The sequence below is a fragment of the Gorilla gorilla genome, chromosome 6 (assembly GCF_029281585.2).
Source record: "Gorilla gorilla gorilla isolate KB3781 chromosome 6, NHGRI_mGorGor1-v2.1_pri, whole genome shotgun sequence".
NCBI classification, from domain to species: Eukaryota; Metazoa; Chordata; class Mammalia; order Primates; family Hominidae; genus Gorilla; species Gorilla gorilla.
Genome location: NC_073230.2, coordinates 26,102,667 through 26,116,738, shown reverse-complemented (window position 1 = coordinate 26,116,738; position 14,072 = coordinate 26,102,667). Strand labels below are relative to the sequence as shown.

Here is a 14,072-nt window from a genome sequence, read left to right as displayed (position 1 = left end):
GAGAAATCACAGATGGCATATGGCAGAAGTGAGTGCCTGGTTAGAGTATAAAGGTTGAATTATGAAGACTGTAGCTCTCTGATATCATTTAAGTGAAACATTAGAAAGCAATTACTGTAGGCTGACCACAGAAAATGGGAAAATGGTATTGGTATTTTACAGTAAGTGAATTGAAGTAGTATAAATATCACACTGATGTAAAAGGGGGCTATTGCAATGAGAGCAGCATGGATTTGTTTTACTGTTCACTAGTAGCTGGAGAAAGCAAAGCTGAAGATGAAGTAAAGAAATATGATGATGTGAAATCAGAAACAGGAGGACCAACTGCCTATAGGAGATAAAGGAATGAAGATAATCAAAGATGACTACAAGATCATCTATCCCACTGTCTAAATGGTGGTCTCATCAACAACAACAACAACAAAAAGGAAAAGCAGGAAAAACCAGCACATATCATGGATGAATTTACTAACTTTGAGATGAGAATGGAGCAGTAAGTGAATTCTCTTTACAACTAATATTGGTAATAAAACGTTTGGTAGACTTTGAGTTGTCTTTAAGGTAAAGGAGAAGGATCTTTAAACCCTTAAACCATTCAGATGCCTCAGATCTCTGCTAACACTAACATTTTATGCCTCTATGTTAATTAAGAGCAACAGAAAGATACTGGCAAGAGCAAAAATTCATCTGTTCAAGTTTTATAGCCCATCTATTTTCAAATTGATGTGATGAGATCTATCAATTAACAAAATACAAAATGAGATGAAGATGATCTAAAGCAGAAACATAAATACAAATAAAAATATGTGAGTCACAAATGCAAGCCATATATATTCTTTTCCAATAGCCACATTTAAAAAGTAAAACAGGTAAGATTAATTTTAATGATGTTATATGACTTAATATATATTTAAAATATTATTTCAACATGTAATCAATAGATATGGAATATTAATAAACTTTTTGTACTATATCTTTGAAATCTGCTGTGCATTTTCTACTTAGGCTGTACCTCAATTCTTGCCAACCACATTTAAATGTTCAATAGGTACATGTGGCTACTAGTTTGGAGAGAGCAAATTTAGGGTTCTTTCTCCAGAAATTCTGTCAACAGAGGCATGAAGATCAAAGCGAAGACATGAACATTAGTTCAACATAATTTTTTTAAAGACACGCTGTTGTTTTGTCACTCAGGCTAGAGCACCGTGGCATGATCATAGCTCAATGCAGTCTCAAACTCGTGGGCTCAACAATCCTCCTGCCCTAACCTCCCCGGTATCTAGGTCTTCAGACATCCTTCCACACCTGGCTTCAACATAAAATTCAACTGTAATTAGTAAAACTGAGTGACGAGGGTAGGATTTTAAAAATAATATTCATGAAGAAAAATAATTGATTTAATTTTTAAAGAGCACCAGAAAAAAAGGAATAATAAACATCAAGATTGTAACATTTCAGTGATATTTTGGGAAGAAAAAAGTAACAGTATCAAAAGTTAGAAAGCAACAAGGGTCAGCCACAGAAACATCAGAAAAGCAAGACCAAAATCAACTAGTAATTGCAACTAGTAATTGCAAAAACCGCAATTACTTTTGCATCAACTCATATAATAAGGAAAATGAAGATAATGTATGAGAAAATGAAGCCCAATAATCATGAAGTTCATATCTCTTTGAAAATAATTTAAATGCATAGAAGAATATTTAAAAACAATGTGTATGACACAAAATGGATCAAAGAGCTAATATTAAGTGCTAAATTTATATTAATGAAACTCTAAGAAGGCGACGTAAGTGTAAATCTTTATAACCCTGGACTAGGTTACAGTTTTTAAAATATGATACCAAGAACACAAGCAGCAAAAGTAAAAATAGATAAACTGGACTTCAGCAAAATTCAAAACTTTTGTGCATCAAAGAACACTTAAGAAAATGAAAAGAAAACTGACAGGAGAAAATATTTGCAACTTATATACCCGATAAAGGTCTACTACACAAAATATATCTAAAAGCACTTACAACTCAACAACAAAAAGACAAGCAAGCCAACTAGAAAACGGGAAAAGGACTTGACTAGATGTTGCTCCTATGAAGTTATAGAAATGGCCAATAAGCAAATAAAAAGATGCTCAACATCATTAGTCATTAATGAAATATAAATCAAAGCAACAATGATAGCACTGCATACTCACTAGGATGGCTACCATCAATAAAGCAGGGGAAATAACAAATGGAGAAGATGTGGAGGAACTGGAACCCTCATACATTGCTAGCAGGAAAGTAAAATAGTTCAGCTATGTGGAAAACAGGTTGACAGTTCCTCGAAAAGTTAAACAGTTACCATATTACCCAGAAATTTCACTCCTAGATATATACCCAGGAGAAATGAAAATATATCTTCTCACAAAAGCCTTGTACACGAATGATCACAGCAGCATTATTCATAATAGACAAAAAAGTGAAAACTGTGTGTTCAACTGATGAATGAATAAGCAAAATGTTGTATAGCCATACAAGGGAATATTACTCAGCCATAAGAAGGAATGAAGTACTGATGCTGTGCATGAACCCTGAAAATCTTCTGCATAAGGAAAGAAGCCAGGCACAAAAGGCCACATAATACATAACTTCATTTATATGAAATATCCACAATAGGCAAATCCACAGAGATATAAAGCAGATTAGTGGTTGTCAGGGGCAAGAAGGAGCTTGGAGTGGGAGTGGCTGCTTAGTTGGCACAAGATTTTTTTTTGAGTTGGGGTTAATGGAAGTGTTTTGGAATTAGATACTAGTGATGGCTGCACAGCACCATGAATATTCTAAAACTTATTGGAGTAATTCCAGTAAATATAGTGAGAATTGCCTATACTTGAGTTAAAATGCAGAAGAAGCTGAGAACAATATACAAAAATAGGAGACAAGATATTTTGAAAACTATGAATCAGAGAATCTGAGGAACTTAGGTAAAAGCTATTAAAAATCAGGCCAGATTTCAGGAAGTGGTTAGGGCACCTGGCCATCTCCAAAACATTATTTCTGAATTGGACTCTTCAAAAGGCTTGAAAAAGGTAGACGACGGAGCACCAGTCAGAACAACAGACTCAGAACCTCTAGGGGTGTGGTCAGAACCTGTTTCCCTCGAGAGGATTGTTATGCATCTTTCTATTAGAATACCACTTAGGAGGTCTAGAACGTGACAACTGTTTCTATTTTCCCCTTCCACAACGTTTTATACAGACTACTTAAGTCAAAATTATTATCAAGTGTGTCCTTGATAGGTTTAAAAAGTCTGTAAAAGGCAGACTCCTGATGGCTTAGAAACTGGACTTTCTTTGCGTTAGCTGGGGAACGAAGGTAAGAAGTAAAGGAGAGCTCTGAACCTGCTGAAATCCTTTCTCCTTCCCCTAAAAGTTAACCAAGTGTGGCCACTCTGTTTCAGTCCCTCCTAGGACCGGCTATGGTCAGAAAAAAGAAGTCTACAGATTTTCACGATTAAAAATGGTTGAATAAAATGTGTGCAGGATTAGAACCTTCATCTAACCCTAACCCTCATTAGAATTAGAAAAAAAAAGAGTACTAATCACTAATCTCATAATTTATAGAAGCTATTAAAAAAGATTATTGATCAACACAGTTTGGTAAATGCTAATGAGGAGAGAGAGAAACAATTGAATAAATTGGACAGAAGTAAGCATATCGGGCAGATATAAAGAATCGTTGCACCAACACAGCACAATGGTAAAGGTTGAGAACAGGGACTCTGGTGCCAAAGTGCCTGGGTTCAAATTAAAGCTAGACCTCCTAAATGAGTGACCTTGACTTTAATTTCTCTGTTGCAGTGTTCTCATCTCTACAGTGGGATGATAATAATACCTCCTTCATCAGGTTATTGTGAGGACCAAATGAGCTAATAGATATGAAGTGCTTGCGCACTGTGTGTTTGTAATAGACAAAAGTAAACATCTTTTTCTAAATCAAAATGATCCCCAAAAGTTGCGTTGCCTAAACACAGTTTATAGCCTCAAAGATGTTATTACAAAATTAGATGTAACAACAAGAATATAAACGTTTTTAAGCCTACATAGATATGTTGTTGGCATGACTGAAAAGTCACATTCCCAATTTCCTCTGTGTTTGCCCAAATTCTTTGATTGCCTTCAATATTTTCTTCTTAAAACAGAGATGAAGCAATGATCAATAATAAAGGGAATAATAGTCTCAAACTCCTTCTTTTGTATCTCCAAGTTCCTGATATAATCAGTTACAATTGGAGACCTCAAATTATTTATCATTGTAAACCTTCAATCACACACCCACAATTTATACATATTACAGCGATTCAAAATTGTACACTTCAATTATTGAAAAAAACACAATGAAACTCCAAATTAAAAACAATACTCTATATATATCTGTTAAGTACTAGGTTTCAACAAAAGGTTTAGTGTCTGAATTCCTTTTCAACATCCTTTGAAAAAAAGGAGCATAAAACAAAATATAACAATTTCTAGAAGACTATCTTTCTCAGATCTATGAAAAGTAGCAGTCTACACTTCATCAACCACCTTCACCAATGAGAAGGTGAATTTTTACTTCCAGAAGAAAAAAAAATCTAATGATTATTTATTTCAAGACTTGGCAATAACTATTTTTTCTAATGAAAAGTTTTCTAATGCTGGATTGATGCTTTGTATTAAAAGTCACCCTATATAACACTTCAGAAATCAGATATACACTATAAAACCATTTTTTAATTGATTTCTCTAACTCATATTTTAGGATCTCTGGTACCAAGTTAGTCCTGTAATTTTATAGTTCAAAGGCAAATTTCAGGAAATTATAATTAGCAATAATGGTATTTCCAGAATTCTGATTGTATTCTCAAATTTATGGCACTATGAAATGATAATCCATTCTGTAACAGTCAATAATTATAGCTCCAGATTTCTTGATACTCTAATGCAATACTGATGTGACTTAGAGTACGGCAGAGTTGCCTTTACTTGAATCAGGCTCCTATTCCTCACACTGGTATTATAATAATTGTTACCGTATAAGGGGAGATCATTTAATTACTATTTTCTCTTTAAATTTATGTGCTGTCACTTTCTACTTGTATTTCAAGATCTCACTGCAATAGACATAATTATTACGACACTTGGAATATTATTCATTTTAATATTTATTGAGTGCTTGTTATGTTCAAGGGATTATGTTAAGCTTTTAAAAATAATTTTTTAAGTTGAGCAAAGTTAGGAACTGACATCTATTTAGATAAAGTTTTATATTTAGAAGTTGACATTTTAATTTAAATACCAAACATGATAACATATCATGAAAAAGTTTACACTGGCAAAAGGAAAATGAAACAAATTTTACATGCGTTAGCTATTTGAAAATTTTGGATGTAAATAGTTGAAAGTCATTATTGCTGAATTTATTGTTTTTAATGGTATTAGATGTAACTGCTCAAAATGTCTTTATTTTCTTGTTTCAACAAAGACTGGCAATGTATTTTGATATATGAGATCTAGTGTGCAAGCTTCAACTTCGATTAAATACGGCAAGTTTACACAAAGCCAAGTGTATGAAAGGGGATCTTTTAAAAAAAACTTTATTTGAGAAAGGAAGAGACTTATAACAGAAGGCAAGAAGGGAAACATACAAACAATATATTTACAACACAAAACAAGAGATCACCTTCAAGGGTGTAAATTATAATAAATACAGTAGATTTTAAAAGAGACATTTATCAATTAATTCTAAGATTATTTAAGTCCAGCTTTCCTTTTCACTGGTTCCAGGTAGTTTCTTGATTAAATTCAAAGACTATCAAATTCAAACAATTAACGTCCACCAACTGTACTGATGAAACTCTCTCAAATGACATTATAAAAAATAGTTTTTTTGTTTGTGATTACATATCTTTGAAGTAATATTATACAAAAGTCTGCTCAGCCACATGTTCCTCCCCAAATAAAATGTATTTTAAAAGATGCACTATCCCTTTTTTATGAGATTGAAAAAAGACTTTGAAGAAAATGAATATTTATGAGATGGAAAAAATATACAGTTTTATCTTAGGCATGCCATATTTTTAATGCAAAACAACTGACAAAAAGTCATTTTAATATGAAGGAATATACTAACCAAAATATGTTGGTGATAGGGAGTATTCCTATTATAGCTATTTGTCAAATTATCAGAAGGACTTTCATTATATGGAAAAGTTTTAAACTTTCTAACTTCTAGTTATGTTAATTTAATTTGAATGGAGACTTTTTAAAAAAGGATAATGTATCTTTAGCAGTAACATTTTTAAAGAAATATTTTTAAATGTCACAGCAAAATGTAAACAACACGTGCCAATAACATACAGTTGAACAATGTCTACATTTGGCAAAACTGCTATATCTCCTTTGAAATAGGATACTACACCTTGAAATACCTTGGATTTAGAAATATAAATATTTTAATAGAAAAAACCTCACAAAGATTCTAGGTCAATTTGGATTATCCATATTAAAGGGGTCTTAATACAACGAACCTTTAACTAGCTTAACAAAAGTAAACCTATAAAACAAGGTAAACATATCAAAAGGGAATATGAAGGAAATGTTCCAGTGAAAAGCTTCCGTAACAATTTCCCTACTTGTGGTGTTATTTTCTTAGACAATAAATCAATTCATAGAGTGCCCTTTAAAAACAGAAAGAGTAAAGCACTATCCTCAGATTTTTTTTTCCTACATTCCTCAGTACATGAATCACTTGGACTTCCTGTTTCCACAAGGCATTTCCTGTTCAGCCTCACAGAATCACTTTTCTGTAGGAGAACAGCAGGAACCTGACAAAGAACTGACTTGAATAAACAGTGTCTTCTGTTGCCTTCAAAGTTGTTTGTATTTTATAGCATCAAAGGACATAGTCCTCCTGAAGGTGCATTATATACAAGTAAATTCTTTTGTTAAACCTATCTTTTCTAATTGTTATTTGCCAGAATGTTACGGTATATGCCCATGTCATTATGGAATTATACTTAAGAGATTCTAGTGACAATATAAAATATGATACACCTTCTTCTTTTCAAACTGATTTTGACTTGATATCAGATAATATTCATCCTGTTACTGTGTTTTTTGCAATTGTAGATACAATATTGTATCTGATTGGACCATAATGCTGCACATTACTTCTCACCAACATTTGCATCTGCTTCATTTGCTCTTTTTTGATAGACAGTGTCATCAAATTACACAAAATAAAAGTAAAATGAGCAGTGCTATGTGAGACATAATCTAATATTTAAAGTAGTGCTGCAATTTGCAACTATATATTTAAAACCACCTGTATTCCTAATATGCTCAATTGCAACCTACACAATAACCTAGGACTACTGGCATGGTGACCAGAACATTTCTACTTAACTAAAAAAAGAGAGAGGAAGGAAGGGGCAGACTACCTTTAACAGTGTTCAAGACTATAGTATGATACATTATGTACAGTGATGTGAAAATTAAATTCTAGATGTTGCAAAAAATCAAAAACTAATCGAATGCTTCATTGATCAGACTGGGAGACTATCCAGCAGTCACTGATCTCAACACATAAACTCAAAATAACAGTGAATTTGTTTTCTTTAGAAGTAATTGGTGTAGCAGGCTTTGGGATAAATTTAAAGCCTATTAACTGCTCAGATATTATGTATCATAATTTTAGTATAACAGGTATTTCCTTACCAGTGGATTTTCAATGAGACATTGATATCTATACAGAGATCAGTATATAGAAAGACCTCTATATAGATATATACATATATCTGCATTAGGTAGAATCCTTAAACACTGAACTCAAATCATAGAGAAATATAAACTGATAGGAAATCATATCCATTTACCAAACCTGCAATGCATTTCATGTTCAGATAATGACTTTAATTACAAATCCTGGAGCTAAATCTTTGCCTATTACCTGTTGCATAAAAGCAGCCTGCTCCCCAGATTCCATTTCCTGGATCTGAGCATCTTCATCACTGTCCACTGGTTCCTCCTTGACCTTCACAGCCCCAACTTGTCCCAGTGTGTCATCCACACAAGCACTGCTGTCGCTCCTAGTGCTGTTGCCACTAGAGGGCGCTCTGTCTTCCTGCATCGCCTGGTCCCCCTGAAGCTCTTCCTCCGCTTCCTCAAGGTGACTGCCTGGTTGCTTCAGTTGTTCAATAGATTTCGAAAGCAGCTAGAAGAGAGTGTTCAGGGGTTCAAAATTCAGTAGTTCTTCATGGTAACAGAGAAGCAAATTACACTATGATTTCTAATAACTCATACACTGTAATTTCTAATCATTGAACATAAATTTCACAATGAACTTGTAGGCAACAAGTTTCCTCAGTAATACTAAATCTAAAGTAGTCCCATTATTCCATATTGTATGGGTCCAGTAGGCAGTGAATAAGGTCTTTAAGTGTTGGATTGTTTTTTCTTTTTAATGGATCACTCTTTAATGCAGTTAGAACATGGTGTAGAAAAAGGTAAATAAACTATCCATGGAAACCCTGAAACTTTCAAAAGGACAGGTTTTGAAAGTTGAACCTGGGAATAATACTTTTCTCAAAAGATAAAGGGGGTGATAAAAAATGTTGTCAATATCATTTTTCAATGAATGTTAAACGCTATGAAAGCCAGAACACAAATGCTAATAGTCTTTGTCTAATTTTCTTGTACCTATACAGAGAAACGACAGTCAAATGAAAAAGCATCTTCTTATATATATTTGTAAGAACTAGAAATATTTATTTTGATATTCTGAACTTTAAAGAGGTGTATGATTTTAAAAAAATTAACAATAAGATGTTTTATGAACAGACTCAAATGGAAATTAAATATTAGAAAAGAATCAGGAAATTATTTTTTAATTTGAAAATCATTATTTAGACATTTTATTTATTTATAAATTAGATTGAACTTAGTTTTCAGAAGTCAATGAATTAACTGCTTAATGATTTTAAAAGATAATTGACAATATGCCTAACTTAAACAACAGCAAAATATCATAACATGAAAGCTCAATAAATGGGGGAAAAGTCTCAAGATTATTTTGTCTCACACTGGCCATTTGTTTTATTTCACAGTGGCCCTGTGGACCAAATCATCTGCAGACCTTGAACTGTGTTTTCAAGAGTTGTTAGTTTTCTGCTAAGTCAGTGCCTATGTAAGCAACATGCCAATTATTGTAACTAGCAGCACACTTATAATACTACCACCATAAACATGAATGCAGATTTTTCTTTGTCAAATTCATGCTTACCTCCCACTCACACATAATTACAAAATACATGTTTTAAAATGTGAATACTTAAGTACTCAGACTTAGATGGACACCTCAGCCTCTTTAGGCTTACAGACTTTCCTGCAGTCCACGCAACCTCAAATGGCCCTGAACACACTAACAAAGTCCTTTGATTTCACTGTAGGTAGATTTATTAGGAATTTTCATTCATTTGTTCAACAAATATTTACTGAGTGCCAACTATGTTCAAGACACCATGCTAAGCATTAGAAAAATAGCCACTGCTCTGCCCTCATGGAGCTTTTAGTGAATGTCTTAGAAAGCTTCAAATACTTATTCCTATTTTCAAATATGACAAAATGCTTTGAAGAAAGAAACACAAGGTGTTATAAGAGCACATACTGCTTGGCATAGCAGTGCAAATGGGGACTGTTAAGGGAGTTAAGCTGAGGAAGTGTTATGTTTAGGTTTAGACACAAAGAATGAAGGATGGAAAGGAGTAAGTTACATGTGTGAGGGGTGGGAAGCAGGGGTGGAAATAAGGGTGGGGAGCATTTCCGGTAGAAGGCAGAGTCTGTGGGGACTTTGGATTGGAAAAGGAGACCAGCGCATCTAAGTTACCAAAAGGCTAGTGGAGTTTGAGAACCAGAGGAACATGCCGAAAGATAATGTTAAAGTAGATGATACAATTTATAATATATTTGGGTGAAGAGTAAGAATCTAGAGAAATAAAATATAACTTAGGAAAAACACATATAAGACCTAAATATCACCAAAGTCAGTCAGACATGATCAAGCTAAGAAAACATATACCAATCAAAACTCATATCACAATGAAGAAATTTGAATATGAATTTCCTTTGTGCCTACCATCTAACATCCATTGTTACTGGGCAGTCGGGAGAAGGAGGACATTCATTTACTCATGGTTTAGATGACTTTAAGCATATTTTAGGAAACTATTTGCAGGACTTTTGTCCCAATTCTGAATACTAATCAGCTCTTCTTATCTTTAATACATACTACTTTGGACACTACTGAGATTCTGGAGAAACGAGACAATATAATAGTCCTAAATTTTGACTACAAAGTTGTAGGATCCCATTTAATTGGCTGTTTAAGAAAGAATACGCAACAGCATAGAAACAAACAAGATATTAAAGAAAAATTCCTAGTTTTGGCTGGGATGCCAGGAATAAGGACACTGGGTAACAAACATCCACTCATTATTCAGAGAGAGAGAGAGGGACAGAGACTATCAGTCAGTGCTGCAACCCTTACTCATACCTCAGACTACAAATAAGAGCAGGTGAGGGGAGCTTGTGGGAAGAAGGGATTTATCTGAGAAAAGATACAAGCCAGGTGAAGGAGGCTGCAGGAGCCCATCAGAGAAACCAAACGTAAGAAGACTGGACAAATGCTCACTGAGCTGTAGAAACTCTCCCTCTCACTAACACAGCACAGCTGAAAAGTTACTGGGAACCTGCTCAGTAGAGCTAGTGGACCAATGACACTAAGGATTCAAGTAGATACCCGGAGAGGTGTTCAAAAGATCCTGCCAATAAGGGCCTCTTGAGGATAGCAGAACTATATGGGATGTGTGGTCATGGAATAGGAACTGAGTACCGATGAAAGATTAGCCAGAGAGCCAGTGTCCAGGAAATGCTATGTCGGAAGTCCCTGCTTACTGCGGGGTGAGGGGGAGGGAGGGCGTGACTTTGAACCTAGCTAGCTTCTGGATGTCTGACATTACAGGAAATATTCAATAACTAAGAGGAAGCCACAAATATCACCCACCAAGTAAAAAGAGTCTTCTGTTGCGATTCTTCTCCTTCCTAATCCCTGGCCACAACATGGCCTCTCAGTGTCTCAACCTCCTAACCTCCGATGGTTTTGTCCTCCACTTGACCTCATTCCCCAACATTATGACCTTACCTGAGACCTATCTTTATCAGTAACCCTGCATTCCTCTAAATCTCAATTTCAAACATCATTCCTTTCTTCTGGCTCTTTCTCAGAATAGTCTGACTCCAACCATTCCTCATTCTAGGAATGAGGTTTTCCAAGCCACATTCTCACTACATATTGTCCCCTTCATTTGCTCACTTCCCTCCTTTCTGGACTAGGTTCCATACTTCATTGAAAACCACTCCTTTATATTACCATCAGTGCTCCTGCCCCTTTCAATAAGGGTTTTACTGGACAAATAAGACTTCTAACCTTGGTCAATACTAAATCTCTGCCAAACCCAAGCAGCTGAATGAGCTAGGAAACAAATAAACAAATTACGATCATGCTGAGTGTTCTCCAAATTCATGACTACACCCTCCAATGGGGTCTCAGTGCTGCCTAGCAACCCTATTCCACTTTTCTAGTTATTTTACTTTCACTGTCTCATACTACCTCCTCTCCCTTCAAATCTCTAACATTCTCCCCTTTTCCTCACTCCCTGCAGATACCTTTACTTCTCATTTCATTGAGAAAATGGAAGCATCAGAAGAGAAACTCAGCCTCCTGCTACCAGCACATTTATTAAGCAATCCCATCCACCCCTCCTGCTGTTGCAATGAATGAAATGTCTGCACTCCTATCTCAGTCAACCCCTTGGCTTACACTCTGGATCCCTTCCACTCCTGCAATTATCCACTGTGTCCTCCATCACACAGATCCCCTCTCTGCTGGAATGCTCTCACTAGTACTCTTTCAGCAATATCATCCATCTTAACTAAAACTTTCCTTGACCTCCTCCCCCACCCACACCATTACATACCTCCCTTCACAATAAAATTTCTTGAGTTATCGCTCTTCACTGTCTTCATTTCTCTTTTCCCCTTCTCTTTAGAATCCAGCCAACTAGGCTTTCCTCTACACCATTTAACCAAAATCTCTTGGTAAGGTCAATAATGACTGCAATGATGCCAAATCCAGTGGCCATTTAAATATGATATTAATAGGTGGCAGCAAAGGTGAAACATTTTAGAAAGGGAAATAAGACAAAAATCATAGCATTTTTGAAAATAAGAGACTGGTATTACCATTGCAGCCAAAGACCAGACAAACTGAGTGTTAATTTACTAGAATATAATTTCCCGTCGTTAGCAAGTTAAAGAAAATCTCTAATATTAACAAACCCCTGAGTTTCCATGGAACGTATTATATGTACATTTTAACAGAAGACCTTCTGAAATCTGACCTGTGAAGTCACTGAAGTACCCAGAAATCACATTGTTCAGTCCATTAATCAAATCTGGTCAGTATTTACAACCTCACTGACACAGATATGCATATGACAGTATATATAACAATTTTTGATATGCAATACAGAAATAATTCTACTTGTTCCAGTCAGTTTCTTTGGCTTCATCTACACTTCTGATGTATCAAAGGAAACATGGGGAAGAAAAAAGCCAGAATAAATAACGTTGTGATCACTTGGCAAGAAGAACAAACGGTGAAATGATCTTTTTCCAAGAACAGAATTCCTTCATGGTTTGTAAAAGAAATGTTTCTTGATATAAAACAGTAACTTCTGAGTAGAAAACATATAGATATAAAATGCTGGACTTGAAAATCTTTTAATAACATTCTTAAAAACCCTTATTTTTTAAATAAGGAATCTCATGCCCAAAAAAGACAAGTCACCTCTAAGATTGTAAGATATGAATTTGATTTAAAAAAAAGAGTAGAAACCTAGAACTTTTTATACCATTCTACTCCACATTTTGCTCTGAAATAGCTATATATTCTCATGACAACTGGATTAATAGGAGCAATTCCAATCTCTCCCCTGAGCTCCAAACTTGCATAGTTAGCTGCGTACTTAACTTCTTTTCTTAGATCTAGAATATCTAATAGACATCATAAACGTTAAACACCTCAAAAATAACCTTTATTCCCATCTAACCCAATCGTATTGATCACCCAATCTTTCTCATTTGAGTAAACAGCTTTACCCAACTGCATGAGCCAAATATTTTGGATTTATCCTTGTTTCTCTATCACTCATCTTTTTCATTTAGTTTGTGAGCAAGCCCTGGCAATTCAACCTCCAAAAATAAAGGCTTTATCTTAACATGTTTCTCCATTTCTGCTGCTACCACTGTGCTCCTAAATACTATCATTTTCACCCTAAACTACCCAAAGGCCCTACTCTGGGCTCCTTGATTGCCCTCTTGGCCCTCAACAGTACAATCTCTTACAGTAGCTCTAATAATTATTTTTAAAATATAATTTAGGTAACATTAATTCTCTGCTTAGAATCCCCCACTGACTTCCTATTATGCTTGTAATAAAATTCAAACCTCCTACCATGGTCCGTAGACTTTCGACAACCTGGCACCACCGACTTCTCCGACCTTAGTTGGGATCTTGTTCTCTCTTTCTCACATGCTCCAGCTACCCTGGCCTCTGGTTGCCCCGTGAATAAAAACATGCAGAGTTTGTTCGCCCACAAGGCCTGAGTCTATGCTGTGCTCTCTCTACTCCCTCAAATCTTTACATGCCTGACTGGCTCCTTCTTATCATATTTTACCTCTGTTATTATCTCATTAATATATTTTCTTTAGAGTCCTTATTGTTGTCTGGCATCATATCGCTATCTTTGTTTACAATATAGTTATCTCCCAGACTATAATATAAATCTCATAAGGCATGAGCTATATGTTTTTCATCATGTTATATCCTAGTACCTAATACATTGCATAACACCTAATTGGAGCTTCATACGTTTCTGAAAAAATTATTAATGCTTAGTAACAATGCTTTGACACTTTTTCTCCTACATTACAAAAC

At 35.0% G+C, this 14,072-nt stretch overlaps 1 protein-coding gene across 4 annotated transcripts in view; it reads right to left on the bottom strand.

Annotated features, from left to right (window-relative positions):
* Window positions 1-14,072, bottom strand: part of HDAC9 (histone deacetylase 9) — an 857,715-nt gene that overhangs the window by 333,593 nt on the left and 510,050 nt on the right. For all 4 annotated transcript variants that reach the window (XM_063708393.1, XM_063708395.1, XM_063708394.1 and 1 more), the window contains one exon: window positions 7,968-8,231. In XM_063708393.1, the coding sequence (XP_063564463.1) occupies window positions 7,968-8,231 (264 nt within the window). The remainder of the gene's footprint in view (window positions 1-7,967; window positions 8,232-14,072) is intronic.